Source organism: Panicum virgatum, chromosome 9K, assembly GCF_016808335.1.
Source record: "Panicum virgatum strain AP13 chromosome 9K, P.virgatum_v5, whole genome shotgun sequence".
Lineage (NCBI taxonomy): Eukaryota > Viridiplantae > Streptophyta > Magnoliopsida > Poales > Poaceae > Panicum > Panicum virgatum.
This window is the reverse complement of record NC_053144.1, coordinates 14275937-14291437: the sequence shown is the minus strand read 5'-3', so window position 1 is coordinate 14291437 and position 15501 is coordinate 14275937. Positions and strand designations below refer to the sequence as shown.

General features: G+C 44.7%; 3 protein-coding genes across 9 annotated transcripts; 1 reads left to right on the top strand and 2 right to left on the bottom strand.

The window, feature by feature from the left end:
* Window positions 1–1107: 1107 nt before the first annotated feature.
* Window positions 1108–14516, top strand: LOC120650260. 7 transcript variants are annotated; one of them, XR_005665548.1, is made up of 3 exons: window positions 1266–1595; window positions 9621–10185; window positions 10275–10569. XR_005665548.1 is itself a non-coding variant. In XM_039927297.1 (2 exons), exons 1-2 carry the CDS (start codon window positions 1336–1338, stop codon window positions 6793–6795), a joined length of 396 nt encoding a protein of 131 aa, XP_039783231.1. In that variant the 5' UTR covers window positions 1273–1335; the 3' UTR covers window positions 6796–7016. The 7 variants fall into 7 exon arrangements, 2 of the variants coding, with proteins under 2 accessions (XP_039783231.1, XP_039783232.1); XR_005665550.1 differs by lacking the exons at window positions 9621–10185; window positions 10275–10569 and adding exons at window positions 7685–7751; window positions 7824–7963 and having other exon boundaries at window positions 1272–1595; XR_005665551.1 differs by lacking the exons at window positions 9621–10185; window positions 10275–10569 and adding an exon at window positions 14326–14516 and having other exon boundaries at window positions 1108–1595.
* On the bottom strand, window positions 2919–4456 carry LOC120650258 (G-type lectin S-receptor-like serine/threonine-protein kinase At2g19130). Its single transcript, XM_039927295.1, has one exon. The coding sequence runs from the start codon at window positions 4432–4434 to the stop codon at window positions 3145–3147; it is 1290 nt and encodes a 429-aa protein (XP_039783229.1). The 5' UTR covers window positions 4435–4456; the 3' UTR covers window positions 2919–3144.
* LOC120650259 (putative hydrolase C777.06c) lies at window positions 11053–15058 on the bottom strand. The gene is made up of 9 exons (XM_039927296.1): window positions 14513–15058; window positions 13042–13177; window positions 12805–12932; window positions 12563–12710; window positions 12377–12482; window positions 11958–12025; window positions 11822–11857; window positions 11486–11595; window positions 11053–11401 (listed from the first exon to the last, which is right to left on the bottom strand). The coding sequence occupies exons 1-9, from the start codon at window positions 14719–14721 to the stop codon at window positions 11344–11346; spliced, it is 999 nt and encodes a 332-aa protein (XP_039783230.1). The 5' UTR covers window positions 14722–15058; the 3' UTR covers window positions 11053–11343.
* Window positions 15059–15501: the final 443 nt, after the last annotated feature.

The window sequence follows — 15501 nt, the reverse complement described above, 5'->3', positions numbered from 1 at the left end:
CCCCGTGCATGCCGCCCCGGCGCGGCGCGACTTCTCGCGCTCGCCTCTCGCCACGCTCCGCGCGGCTCAGGGCTCGCGCTCGCGTCGTTTTCCGCCCCGCCGCCGCCGCTCGCTCCGCCATGACCTCCTCCCCGCGCGGCACACCGCAGGCCCGTGCGCGGCCGCGGCCTCTGCCCCCGCCGGTCTGCGCGCCCCCGATGCGGGAGGTCTCGCACTCGCCGCTCGCGCGCTCCGCGCGCTCGCATCTCGTGCTTGCGGAACGCAGAAGCTGGACAGGTGGGGGACGGGTTGGATCGATGGGTGGGAACCGGATTGGTTTGGATTGGGTGTTGGGTTGGTTAGGTGTAGATTCCTATTCTACACCTAGAGTGTAGAATAGCGCTGTCGTGTGTGTGTGTATATATATATATATATATATATATATATATATATATATATATATATATATATATATATATATATATATATATATATATATATATATATATATATATATAACGAGGCGTGGAAGGAAACTAGCAAGGATTCTCTTCTGAAAAGATCACAGCACACTTGAAAAAGTGCAAATAACAAAAAGTACAGTTTCGAGCAGTTTATACACTTTCTAGTGATTTGGATCACTTGTATTGCTGACGAACTAAAAGAGATTGATGAATCCAACTTGGTTCTGGCAGCATCCGAGCACGGCGACAGCAATTGCTCGCCTATGATGATAGAGGGCTAGAGGCAGCCAGGGAAGATAGTTTACATCGATTGATTCTTCAACTGTATGCTCATGTATTTTCCCTGCAAAGATGAGAATGACAGCGAAGCCAAGGACATCTACAGGACGACAAAGTCGCAGAAGGGACAGGCCCCAATGCAAGCTGCTGCCATTTTCCTGCCGGTAAAAGGTGGGTGATGCTCGTCGAGAGTGGCGTCGTCAGGTGGAAGTCCGCCGTCGAGGACTGAGGACAGCTTGACTTCGTGGACAGAGCGTTGACTTGTTTATGCTTCGTCTTCCGCGGCGAGCACTGCAGAGCGGAGGGTCGGTGGGGGGTCGGTGCTGGGCTTCCGGCTTGGAAGGCAGGAGGCGGCGGCGTAAAGGCCGGGGCCCGGAGGATGATGGGTGCAAGAGAGACCGCCGAACACAAGAGCCACAAGAAAAAAAGTACTATCCGAGATTGGGGTCTATATGTAAATAACCGGGAGTATTTTGTAATTAATCGGATCGAGATTAATAATAGCGATGCGAGTCAGGGGGTTTATGTAAATATATTCGGATCGCGATTCCGAATCAAGCGGTTTTGTAAATAATCAGCGTGGTTTTTGGGAAAAGAACTCCAGGCAGGGGACATGGACATGGCGCCCGGCGGCGAGGTTACCGGCAACCTTCGTGAGCACCCCCTCCGCCCTAGCCCACCGCAAGCATCCCGCGGTACGCGTAGGCTTGAGATCGACTGCCTTCGTGGGCGGCCGCGGTGCGGGGAGGAGCCCAACAAGATACGCGCGCTCCGCCGCGGCAGGGATGAAGCCGCCTCCCGCATCCGTCTTATCAGTCGGCTGGCTCCGCCTGTCCTTACCCGGCAAGAACATGCCGCGTATTTCACCTCCAGGTACTCATCCATACCCTGAACTCCATTAGTCCCTGGTTTGCCCCGTCGCCTGAACCCAAATCCGAAGCACCACTGTGACTTTTTGCGCCACTTTACTCGGTCTTTAATTGCTTTCAGCGCAGCTAATTTCCCCGATTTGGGATACGGTAGCTGAATAGAATCTTAGGATGCATCTCGGATGACAAAAAATGCACCGGTGACTGCTTCATTCTTTGTTTACTGTCAAGAGTCTCGGAGAATATCTGTTGCCCACGGCAAAGCTCAGTTTCAAACCTCCAATGAATCCTACCTGCCAGTGTTAGTATACCTGGGAAATTGGAGGTGATATCTTGGAAATCTCAAGTGACTACGTGGCCAATATCTGTACCATGGCGGTGCTTGACTTCCGGGAATGACCCCATCTATTCATGCTAGTAAAAAGTTTTTTTAAGACCCCATATGTTCATGCTAGCGAAAAGTTTTTTAAGAAAAGGGTAATGCATGATTCATACCACAAACATAAGAAAATTTAGTAAATCTAGCATTATATTACCAGAGTGGAGAGCTGCTGAGAATTGAGAAAGTGGAAAAAGAACACAACTAGTACTTGTTGTATTTGTTAAGAATTAACATTGGTCGACAGGAGCCTCAGTAGTAAAAAAAAAAAAACGTGTGCACTGACTATGACTACTGTCTCTTGGACTGGACTAACTTTTTGCATGAGTCTAGGATCCTTTTCTTTTCGCAATGGTCAAACAAAGTGACATTTCAAGAGTTCTTGAGTTATTCTTGATACATCCTTCAAGTCTTGCCGCAGATTATCCATTCTCCTCAACCTTCTGAGTGATCTTCCTGAGAAGAGAGCTCCCAAATGGTGATTCTCCTGTCTGCAGTCCTGGATGAGCTGATCATTGGATCCACAAATTTCTTCACCAGCCAATTTTCCAGGCCACTGATGCTGGATGTGGAGGATTCCCTCCGATGGGTCCTGCTCCAAGCAGAGGTCATTGATGACGAGGCCCTGGGACGCATGGATCCTGAGATGCACCCAAGGTGTTTGCAACTGGCCGTGGAAATAGCCAGGAAGCAGAACGTTTCCCTCAATGGCTATCGGAAGTGACGAAGATGAAGCCATTCTAGCTAGCATATAGTTCTTTGCGCTTACAGTACTAACAAATAAACTGAAGAAATAAACAAGATAGAGTACCTAAATACTCCAAAGTTTAATGACTATGCAGAACTTTCTAGTTCATTCACATCTTTGATAGAGTATACATAGATCTCTTGCAATGACTTTAGACTGTATATATTTACAATCTGTTGCCTACACCACCGTTTTAGGCGACCAGACATCTTTCCTCTTTAACTGGATTAGGCAGTTAGCTAATTGAACCGATCTGATCAAAATGGATCAGAAGAGTAGCACTTCGCGTAGTTTGCCTTCTTCCATGGTACTGCTGCCGGGATCAAAATGGAACCGATTTGGTAAGTGCTTGAAGCAAGTGCATCATATACTGCATCCTTGTGCAACCTGGCAAAATCATCTGGAGTGCCTCACTGATTGTCAAGCCTAACTGATTGTTGAATCTGTGCCTCCTGAAATTGCTTCAAGCACCTTTGGCATCGGGGGCACATCAACCTTAATCAGACCCTCAAGGATCTGGACTACTTCTCCCATATTCACTCTTTGGGACTCGTGATCCTGAATGCACCAACAAGCAACTCGGCAAGCTCTTTCAACTTCTTCCAGATTGATGCCATCCTGTATGTTTTCATCCATCAAGCACTGCACATTCCCCTCAAGGAGTTTATTTACAACTTGTACCGGGAAGTATATGCTATCGTTGCTGTATTCTTCTCTGGAGTTTCTTCTTCCAAATATTATTTCTAACAGTACCATTCCGTAACTATAGACATCTACCTTTGATGAGATAGCCACACCACTGATCCATTCAGGAGCAAGATATCCTACAGTTCCTCTCATTGTGGTTATGACTCGGCTGAAATCCCTTCCAATAAACTTTGCCATCCCAAAATCTGCAATCTTAGGAACAAACGATGCATCTAAAAGAATGTTCTGTGGCTTTATGTCGCAATGGATAATACAGTCTTGGCAATTCTCATGCAAATATGCTAATCCTCTAGCAACACCAAGTGCTATCTTGTATCTAGTGCTCCAACACAAGGACATGCCACTGCTCTGAAACAAATGGGCATCAAGAGAATGGTTCGGCATATACTCATAGACAAGCAATCTTTTGCTTCCTTGGCAGCAAAAGCCAATTAACGTGACCAAATTAATATGCTGGATCATTCCTATTGAACGCACTTCTGCCCTAAATTCCTTCTCTCCTTGACGAGCACCATCGAGCCTTTTAACTGCAATGGCAGTTGAATCAGGTAAGATACCCTTAAACACAGAACCAAAACTACCACCTCCTAATTTTTCCGAGAAGTTTTTTGTCGCATGTTGCAAACCTTTGTATCTAAAAGCCACAATTCCTCCTCTGATGTTGCTTGATTTCATAGATGAATGCTTCCTTATCCTTCTCCTGACAAACATGCAAATAATTGCAAACAGAGACGAAGCAGTGAAGATGGTTGCAGCAGTCACTAACCCGACTATCATTCCTCTCTTGTGCTTTGAAGTTTTTATCTCTTCGGCAGCGCCGAAGGTAAAGAATTCCTTCACTGGCACTTCCATTATACCCTTGCGCAACATTAAGCAGTTCAGAGTTCCAAATTCTGCATCCATCAGAGTAGGAATATGCGTAGCAGGAGCAATCACTAAGACAACTTCTTTCACAATCCTCAGCACTCCCAGCTTCATTGTGTTTGGCATTATCAGGGTATCTAACATTCCTCATGGCATAGAACATGTCTGTCAGACCACCACTCATGCTTGAGTTGCTACTGGCACAGTTTAAGGGAATGTTTCTGTTGCATCCACCTGTGCGATCCCCTGCCTCCCAGTCTTCCTGTGACCTGATGGAGAAACCCTTCATGCAGTTGCAGAAAGGGAGCATGTCCTCTCTTCAAACCGTAAATGGTCCACAGACAGCGTACACCTCGCACTGAGCCCCTGGTTCTGGATAGAAGGATATCCACTCCTCTGAAGCATCAGACCAGATCATCATCTTTGCTTGCCCGGAGACATCAAGCACGTACCTTGTGACCATGCTCTCGTTTTTCAACCAGTATGTGAAGTACTCTTCCTGATCATTGGTAACGAGCTCGGACAAGAACAAATAGCGAGCCGACATCTCCGGCATGTTGCTGAAGTACTGCCCCCTCCATTGCCCGGATGACCAGTATGTAATCGAAGAGTTCCATGAAAGGAGCAGATTGAAGTCAGCGGAACCAGGAGATGGGTGGCCGGAGTAGATGCCTGGAGAAAGATCACGCGAGTTCTTGTTGGAGACAAGGCCATGGGTCCACCTCCCAATCACCTTGCTCCTGCCCATCCTGGCACCGGGGAGGAAAGTGTCCGTCATGTGGTCGAAGCTCCTCCAGAAGATGGCGGTCGAGTTCGACGCGTCGGACACGACAAGGTCTCCGCTGTTGAGCAGCATGGCGATGGTGTTGTTTGTCGTGGTGTTCGCCTGGCTCGACCACAATATGGACCGGTTGTGTCGGTTGGAGATGGCAAGGTTGCCGTCGGCGGAGATGATGAGTTCTGATGAGGTCCCGTCGGGGAGTGGGTTCTCCCGGTTGGCCACCCAAGCTGGGGTCAACTGGGAAACTGTGTTGAACCATATGCCCAAGTACCATTTTGGGGTACTGGAGCGGTTGCTGGTCGATCTTTGAAAGAATCCCAGTGCGAACTTGCCGTTCTTGGAGATGAGGAGCTTCTCACTGCTGCCAGTGAGTGGCTGACCAGCATAGATGGTGTCCGCCGCAGAGCACAGAGATGCGGCGATGATCAGGATGCAGAACGAAACTGGGACGAATATGTAGGCTGGGGGCATGTTGGACTTGTTGTGTTTTTGGTTCACAGCAGCTGGATGCCCTATTGTAAAGAAACTGAGAAAACTGGCATCAGCTTTGAACAGTTCATCGTGTTACATATTTTTGAGACGTGCCTGTTCATTATATAGAAAAAGCTGCAATTATGGACTTGGTCAGACACTTTGACTCTTCTTGCTCCAGAGAAAGTACTCTTTTGACTCTTGGAACTCGCAAGTTGCAAAATGATTTCCCTAAGCCCGCATTTTTTTTTGGATATGATAGTCTCTAAATCACAACTTGGATCATCAGTTCCTGCGGTAATAATAAAGTGATAAAATCAATTGATAATCTTGTGTTACTTCTTTTAACCAAAGGCCAGCCCACTCTCACGAGGGTCCCTTACTACAATTCCCAGGTCTCTAATCTGGTCAAGATTACATTTGTACATCTACACCAATTTCTCATGGTGGACCAGTTAGAGCGTTGAACTCCGAGAGTTGTTGAAAGTCATGTCCTGACTCAGGTTGATGCACTACAACTTCTTAGAGAATATGTCGTTCAAACTCTATTTAATATAGAAATTTTGTAATTGCCCCCCACTACACTAAACTAAAAGGGTTTTTTTAGACACAATAAACTTCAAAAATTAAAAAATCTTCCACAGTCGCCTTGATAATATTATCATTATCATTTTATTAATACTTTCAGGCATGGAAACTTCACAATTTCTAAAAGAACAGTCATTATGCTCCACATTCATGCAAAATTGAAATAACAAATTAATTTTGTCCGAGATAAACGAGAAAAGTGCATTGAAGCAAATTCTAAATACATCAAGGACTGCACTACTTTTCATGGGATCATTGAAGGAGTGAAGTACGTCAGCTTTTGTAATACTGTAGTCTTTTATAGTTGCAATTTCCTCATTCCTGTCACCATCCCAATTCAAAAGATGAGGAGAAGCATTGAGTTAGGAGATAATTTCATAAAGGATCAAAATAAGCCTTCAGAAACTTACTTCCTAAGCATGGTGTCCTCTGAGGAAAGAAGAATATTTAATTGTTCCTGTCTGCTTCCTATAATGTTCTTTATTTTTTGTCTAAGGGAATCCCATTCTCTGTCTGACAATGGCCTTAGGTCTTCGACAGTACGTCCATGTGCCATGCAAACAGGAGAGCTGCACCTGGAATCTGATGATGGCCTTTGGTTTTTGGAAAGAGGAGAGCTGCAACTAGAATCTCCTTTCTTGCTTGAGCTGGTGCTGCAGTTATGAGATTCTCACATTGCACTTCCAACGCTTGTGGTCTCTAACAGAGCATTATCAGCTGGCACATCACACCCATTATGGGATGTGCATGGACTTTCTGGATCTAGGTCACCATATTTGTCAGCATTCTCACAGAGGTCACGCCCATTCTGGGATGTGCATGGACTTTTTGTATATAGGTCATCAGATTCCATATCCAGGGAAACATCTGAATCTGATTCCATGGCCTCTGGTGTGTTACATAGTTGATAGGCAGTGTTGTCAGGATTCTCATAGAGGTCCTTCTCAAGTTGCATGCGATACATCAATACATCATCCTGCATTTTTTAGCATAAAAAAGAATAAACATTGAGTTATGCATTGCCTAGGACTTTCAAAGGTACCTAAAACTGTTAGTTAAATAGAAGGCGTTACCTTTTATCCTGAAACAAAAAATGGGCACCAAAAGTGTGATTGAGTGACCACTGAAAATTATATAACACATCTGTACTTACTATGGTTTTCTGATGCTTGCACTCGTCTTTGCTAACCTTTTTTCCCAGGCGAGTGCGCTTATTCTTCTGAAAAGGAGCAACGATAGTGTATTCAAGTGTATGTATTATGTAGGACAATGGTATGCCGATTTAGAACCAATATTGTTACCCTGAGCTTGTCGTTTTCATCATGCGCCGCTTTCTGCACCTTGTCGCAATCATCATAGTTCCTCGAATAACCAATTGTCCTACATAATACATAATATCATTGTCCTACATCGGCAATTAGCTAATTGAATACCATTGTCCTACATAATACATACACTTGAATACACTATCCTTAGCTAATATTGTTCTAAATCGGCATACCATTGTCCTACATAATACATACACTTGAATACACTATCCTTGCTCTTTTTCAGAAGAATAAGCACACTCGCCTAGGAAAAAAGGTTAGCAAAGAGGAGTGCAAAGCATCAGAAAACCATGGTAAGTACAGATGTGTTATGTAGTTTTCAGTGGTCACTCAATCACACTTTCGGTGCTCATTTTTTGTTTCAGGATAAAAGGTAACGCCTCGACTGCTAGTGAAGGATGAGGAGATCATGAATAGATGGAGAGAGTACTTCGACAAGTTGTTTAATTGGGAGAGTGAGAGCCCTACCCTTGAGTTAGATGACTCTTTTGACGATACCAACAGACGTTTTGTGAGGAGAATTCAGGAGGTAGAGATCGGGGAGGCTTTGAAGAGGATGAAGGGAGGTAAAGCGATGGGCCCTAATGGTATTCCCATTGAGGTGTGGAGATGTCTAGGAGATAGAGCAATAATATGGTTAACTGAGCTTTTAAATCTCATTTTTCGGTCAAACAAGATACCGGAAGAATGGAAGAGAAATATATTAGTACCTATCTTCAAAAACAAGGGCGATGTTCAAAGTTGTACTAACTACCGTGGGATTAAGCTGATGAGTCATACGATGAAGCTTTGGGAGAGGGTTATCGAGCATCGCCTAAGAAGAGTGACAAGTGTGACCCAAAATCAATTTGGGTTCATGCGTGGAAGGTCAACCATGGAGGCGATTTTTTTAATACGACAATTGATGGAGAGATATAGGGAGCAGAAGGACTTGCACATGGTCTTCATTGACCTTGAGAAGGCATATGACAAAGTACCGAGAAATGTCATGTGGTGGGCTTTGGAGAAGCACAAAATCCCAACTAAGTACATTACGCTCATTAAGGATATGTACAATGATGCGACGACGTTTGTCCAGACATGTGATGGCAACACCACTGACTTTTCTATTAACATAGGCCTACACCAGGGGTCAGCATTGAGCCCTTATTTATTTGCTTTAGTGATGGATGAGGTCACAATGGATATACAAGGTGAGATCCCTTGGTGTATGCTCTTTGCTGATGATGTGGTGCTAGTTGACGAGAGTAGGGCAGGGGTTAATAGGAAGTTAGAGCTGTGGAGATGCACGTTAGAGTCGAAAGGGTTCAGACTTAGTAGGACCAAGACCGAGTACATGATGTGCGATTTCAGTGCGACTAGGCATGAGGGAGGAGACATTAGTCTAGATGGGCAAGTGGTGGTCCAGAAGGATACTTTTCGGTATTTAGGATCGGTGCTACAAAAGGATGGCGACATTGATGAAGATGTTAGGCATATAATTTTAGCTGGCTGGTTGAAATGGCGGCAAGCTTCTGGCATCCTTTGTGACAAGAGGGTGCCACAAAAGCTAAAAGGTAAATTCTATAGGACAACAATTCGTCCGGCGATGTTATACGGTGCTGAATGTTGGCCTACAAAAAGGCGACATGTCCAGCAACTGAGTGTAGCAGAGGTGCGGATGTTGCGGTGGTTTTGCGGGCAAACAAGGAGGGATAGAGTCCGGAACGAAGTTATTCGGGATAGGATCGGGGTGGCACCAATTGAGGAGAAACTTACCTAGCATCGGCTGAGATGGTTTGGACATGTCCAACGAAGGCCTCCTGAGACGCTAGTGCGTAATGGGGTTCTTGAGTGGGTCGATAATGTAAAAAGGGGTAGAGGTAGATCTAAACTGACATGGGATGAGTCGGTTAAGATAGACCTTAAGGATTGGAATATCTCTAAAGAGATAGTTTTGGATAGGAGCGCTTGGAGACTAGCTATCAATGTGCCTGAACCTTGAACTTATTTCTTTCGGGTTTCATCTCTAGCCTACCCCAACTTACTTGGGAAAAAAGGCTATGTTATTGTTGTTGTATAAAAGGTAACGCCTTCTATTTAACTAACAGTTTTAGGTACCTTTGAAAGTCCTAGGCAATGCATAACTCAATGTTTATTCTTTTTTATGCTAAAAAATGCAGGATGATGTATTGATGTATCGCATGCAACTTGAGAAGGACCTCTATGAGAATCCTGACAACACTGCCTATCAACTATGTAACACACCAGAGGCCATGGAATCAGATTCAGATGTTTCCCTGGATATGGAATCTGATGACCTATATACAAAAAGTCCATGCACATCTCAGAGTGGGCGTGACCTCTGTGAGAATGCTGACAAATATGGTGACCTGGTCCAGAAAGTCCATGCACATCCCAGAATGGGCGTGATGTGCCAGCTGATAATGCTCTGTTAGAGACCACAAGCGTTGGAAGTGCAATGCGAGAATCTCGTAACTGCAGCACCAGCTCAAGCAAGAAAGGAGATTCTAGTTGCAGCTCTCCTCTTTCAAAAAACCAAAGGCCATCATCAGGTTCCAGGTGCAGCTCTCCTGTTTGCATGGCACAGTAACGTACTGTCGAAGACCTAAGGCCATTGTCAGACAGAGAATGGGATTCCCTTAGACAAAAAATAAAGAACATTATAGGAAGCAGACATGAACAATTAAATATTCTTCTTTCCTCAGAGGACACCATGCTTAGGAAGTAAGTTTCTGAAGGCTTATTTTGATCCTTTATGAAACTATCTCCTGACTCAATGCTTCTCCTCATCTTTTGAATTGGGATGGTGACAGGAATGAGGAGATTGCAACTATAAAAGACTGCAGTATTACAAAAGCTGACGTACTTCACTCCTTCAATGATCCCGTGAAAAGTAGTGCAATCCTTGATGTATTTAGAATTTGCTTGAATCCTTGATGTCAGAGACAAAAATAATAAAAAAGAAAAGTGCATGTGTATAGAAATATAAAAGTAAACGACTATTCACACGGTTGGTCCTACAATTTGTCTTTTTTAATCTCGTATCAGGATTGAATTTGTTATTGAAATTTTGTACATATTTAAATCTTACCCACACCTATACGACTATACCTTAGACTCCATGTTTAAAATCGCGGGCTAAGACGTTTAGCGGAAGCCCTTCCAAAAAGCTAAGAGAGCTATAGCGGAGCTATCCATTTAGCGGTTTGCAAAAAAGATATGCATAATGTGGCCAATAACATCAGTAATGAAATCAATTTCAGCAAATTTTTCATAGCCATACATCCATAATACATACAAAAGTAGAAGCATTATTGGTCTAACATTCTAAAATAGACTCAACACGTCTCTTGACTGCCTAACTATGCTTGTGCTGCTTTGTCTATGGTCCACCCTAGTTATATTGATTCTTTATTTCTTTTGGCTACATCTTTAGCGGAAGTAGCGGACATTTATTATCACTAAATTCTGTAAAACCCCCTTTAGCGAACTTAGCGGACAAATATTGTATAGCGTAGCGGTAGAACTCTTAAAAAGCTAATAGCGTACTATAGCGGGCTATTAGCGAGCTATTTTGTACATGGCTTAGACTTCACTTTTAGAAATTTCAAAACTTTCACACAGAACAGGTAACAAATCTGTACATTTTTCAACTGTTAGGTAGTTCTCAGCTGATATTTCCATATTTGAATATGCCACAAAACAATAAGTGATCACTGAGTTAAAGCACCAGTGTTTTTGCAACACCAGTGGCTTCCCATTAGAACTGGGAAAAGGATATACTGATGCCGTATTCTGCAATGGTATAACCAAAGCTGTTCAAAGGTGCCATCAAATCTGTGTTGCTTAAACATTGTACTACGATCCACAAGCCATGCCTTATTACAGGTCAATGAAGATACGCAGGCCGTCATGAGCTAGCTGTACTGGTATTCCTTCTCTACAATCATATAGGCTTACAGATCAGTCAAAGCACCTACAGAAAATTAAAGAGCAATACAAATGTTTCAGAAACTAGGCGCACCTGTGAGACCATTCCGCCAACATCTCGTTTTCTCTATGGTGTTCAAACTCGTGGTTCATTCCGATAAACATAGCTTTTTTAGGGCAAATCCTTTTGACAGCATCAAGACTCTACAAACGTTAGTTAACATTAGGTCATTAGCATGGTATTTTAGAGAAAAATCGTAAGATTCCCTGAGAACATCTTCACAGGCTGGCTGAAAATGATGCCTGATTGCCTGGTTCGAGGCTTTGAGCCATTCTGTTCTAGGCTGATTTATAAACATGGAATAACTTCAGATTACCCACCAAGTTACTATAAATTTTCAGAAAATATTAAGAGGTCCTGACAAATAACCTGAGTGAGAGTTAAATGGCAACTGCGAGCATCTCCCTGTTCACAGAACATGAAGTCTGTATCAGAAAGTTAATGTATTGTATAGAAGATTCAGGAAAGATATTTTTATTCAGGTGACGAGCATGCAGAAGCTTACCGCCCCATGCAACCTGTTTGTTTCTAGTATAAGGAGATCAAGTTGCCCCGCACCAGACTTTGAAATTGCTGCATGCAAAAATTGCATCGGCAATGTGTTGCAGTAAAATGGAGCAATTTGAATAGGAACAATGAGAATCCAACTAAAAGAAAGCTAGGAATTCAATAGTTGCTAATATACGAAGGACTCTTGTGGATGAGAAAAATACTGGAAATATCACTGTTGACGGATCACTTAAGCTTCTCTATAGATTTATGTGATTTCCATTATTCCAAAGACGACATACAGGCTTAGCAAGAACTGTTAGACGAATAGACTACTAAACTATCCTTATCTCCCCAGTTTGTAAATATAGTCCATAAATAACCATTCTAAGTTGACTATTCGAATAGATAATGATGGAGGACTGGATAGTGTACCATGCTCAGTTCTAGGCAGAATTCTTGAGACATCAGATAAATATGCAACTCTCGCTTTCCTCCCAAATAAGAAGCCTAAACAAACATAGTCCTCTCCATGCATGACCTGAGCAGACAATCAAGCTAGCCATTTCAGAACACACATATAATTATATCAATGCAGCAGTTCACAATAGTGACTCTTACTGGCAACGGCAAAAACTCAAGCTCTGATGCTAAAAATGGCCTGTCAACATCACCCTCGATTATCATCCAATTGAGTTGAGCAGTTCTGGCAAAGTCATCGCCTTCCTGCAGGTTCTGCTTCACCAAGTTGGGGAATCTTGCTGCAACACTACAGAAATTAGCGGACAATATTACACGGTGTATATGTTGTCCTGAAAACAAATGTTATATGGGCATTGATCCGTTTGAAATGGAAGGATTACCTGTCCAGTGTGAATTGGGTTAGAAAAATAGGAACCTGGTCACTATCACTTCTCTGACTACAAGGAAGTGCCACCCAAACATCATCCAGGCCTAAGACAGCATCTGCATGCTCATGAGTCAGAATAATCTGCACCACAAATAACCCCTGTAGTCAGGCCATTGGTGTGGATTGATCACCAGGAATTTCAGTTGATTGAAAGTTGACCACAATTATTAATTTGCCACCAAGATCTCACCGAATCAACGGAAGGAATTTTGTGGTGCACAAACCACCGGAGAACTTGTTCTCTAAAGGTCTTGCCAACATCAACTAGAATGTACTTGTGAGTTCCATTGTCATGGCAATAATCTATCAAGAGGGAGGTGTTACACCTGAAGAGCAGGAGGATATGTAACATAAGCACTTGCACGGGACCAAAGGAAAGGAGAATTTAATTCCTTATTTTGACATATATATGACCCGAGTTCAAGAAAAATTTACTTGTGTACTACTCAGAAAGTATTTTTCTCATGTTGTACACTTGTACTGGCAAACCCTATATAACAGAATTGGTAAAAACGCTAAAAGATACTAAGGCCCTGTTTAGATGCATAAAGTTTTGAGTGTAAAGCATTGTAGCACTTTCGTTTGTATTTGGTAATTATTGTCTTGCCATGGGTTCACTAGGCTCAAAAGATTCGTCTCGCAAATTATAGATAAACTGTGTAATTAGTTATTTTATTTAGCTACATTTAGTACTTCAAAAGATTCGATGTGATGGGAAATCTTATAAAGTTTTGGAATTTTGATTGGAACTAAACAATGCCTAAGAGTAAGGACAGCCAAAAGGGCCAAAGTCCCTTTCGGATAACTGAACGACACTAGAAGGGAAAACTTTTCAGATTTGCTCCGTACCAACTGATTGAAATTCTGTTTATGTCTCAATCGACGCCCTGCTCCATCCGATCAGAGATGGATTAACGAGATTTTTTTTTGTATTCCAGCCTATCGGACCCCGCTGTACTTGCCCGATTCATGTTAACGGGTCTGTGTGTCTGTTGCTGTGCTTTTGACCGTCCACATCACCACTCTATTGTTTCCATCTCTTTTTCCAGCGACACGGGTGGGGGAGTCAGGGAGGGGGGCGGCTGCTGTCCAGGCCCTCTCGCCGCTGAATCAGGAGGGGGCGTAGGAGCAGGGGACGGTGTTGGAGCCGGACGAGCCCCCACCGTGCCTCCCGCCCTCACCTGGTCAGATTGCCGTTGGATAGGAAATCTACGGCTAGGGTGAGTGATTGAGAGATAATGCAAATATCAAGCGACTGATATGGAGACACCCAAAACTTTTTGGGCGACAAATCTGTGGTGTAATAAGTTTTTCGGTTTATCGGTGGATGCCGCTACAATAAATATACTGTGTCTATCCTTATCCCGTTTCAATTTTACTTGTATTTATTTGAAATTTTCTTGGAATGTGTTTGAATTTCAATGTCCGTTAAATCAATATTTTCCTATATTCTGATGCGCTTGTCGATTTTCAGGGCAGTTCTATGCGAAACAGGATCGCTTGATGTCTATGCGAAATAGGATGGTTTCATTTTTTTTCAAACTGTCAAGGGGGGGAGGGAATCCCCACCTGAATGTATATTGATAATGAATCAACAACCCCGTTTTTAGGATGGTTTCATTGAAGAGTGGTTGACCAATCCATAGCAGCACAGCGCGCACCTGTAGTTGGGGTTCCGGTCCGGCGGCAGGGAGAGGGACGTGGAGCAGACGGCGCACGGCGGCGCGGACGGCTGGATGAGGCACCGCGCGTCCGGGAGCGCGCCGGAGCAGCCCGTGCCCAGAAAGATCAGCGACGACGGCGGCGGCGGAGAAGACCCCGCCGCAGCGCCCCCGGCTGGGCTCGTCAGCGCCGGATCAGGGTCCATCATCGCTGGAGAGATTCTTGGCTTTGTTGCTGCCCCGGTGCTGGTTTGGGTCGTCGGATTTCGAGAGAGGTTCTATTGTCTGGTTGGTTTCTTGCTCCGCTGCTGCTGTCCCTGTCCTATTTCTTGCCTCGGTTTGCATTCCATTATTGGTGCTTGGTGCTGCCAGGCTTGCCAGCCCGGGGGCGGGAAGTGGTTTTCCTTCCTCCTTATTTTGTATTGAGCAGAGCCGTCTCGCAATCGCAAACGTTATCTTGGTCAACTTGTTCAGGACATGATTAGCATGGCGTGAGATAACTGATGATACGGTAAAGATTGCAGTAACTTTTTTTTTTACCATTCAGCTGATGCTCGGACCAGTAGACCACTGCCTTGATGTTGTCGGTACTCGAGAGAAGGTCGAGCGGGTCCTCCTTGACGGTCGCCGGTGGCTTTGTTCTCCTCGTGATCCCGGACGATGCCCGATGGCGTCCAGGAACGCGTCTGCTTCCTCCCGTAGTCGCTTCATCCGGCTGGCGAGCATGGCGAGGCGGGATGGCCGGTAAAGGTCTGGCTTCACGCCGCGCTCCATCAGCGCCAGGAACGCGTCCCTGTCCTCGAACCGGCTCCCTAACTACGATGGCACGCGCTGACGCGTCGTCGGCGTCGATGGTGCACGCCGACACGAGGCGGCTCAGGTTCACCGGCCGCCTGCCCTGGCGGTGCCGACGCCACGGCGCGGAGCGGAGGGGCCTGAAGGACCCCGAGGCGGAGCAGCTGCACGAGCTCGCCGTGGCGCCGAGCGAC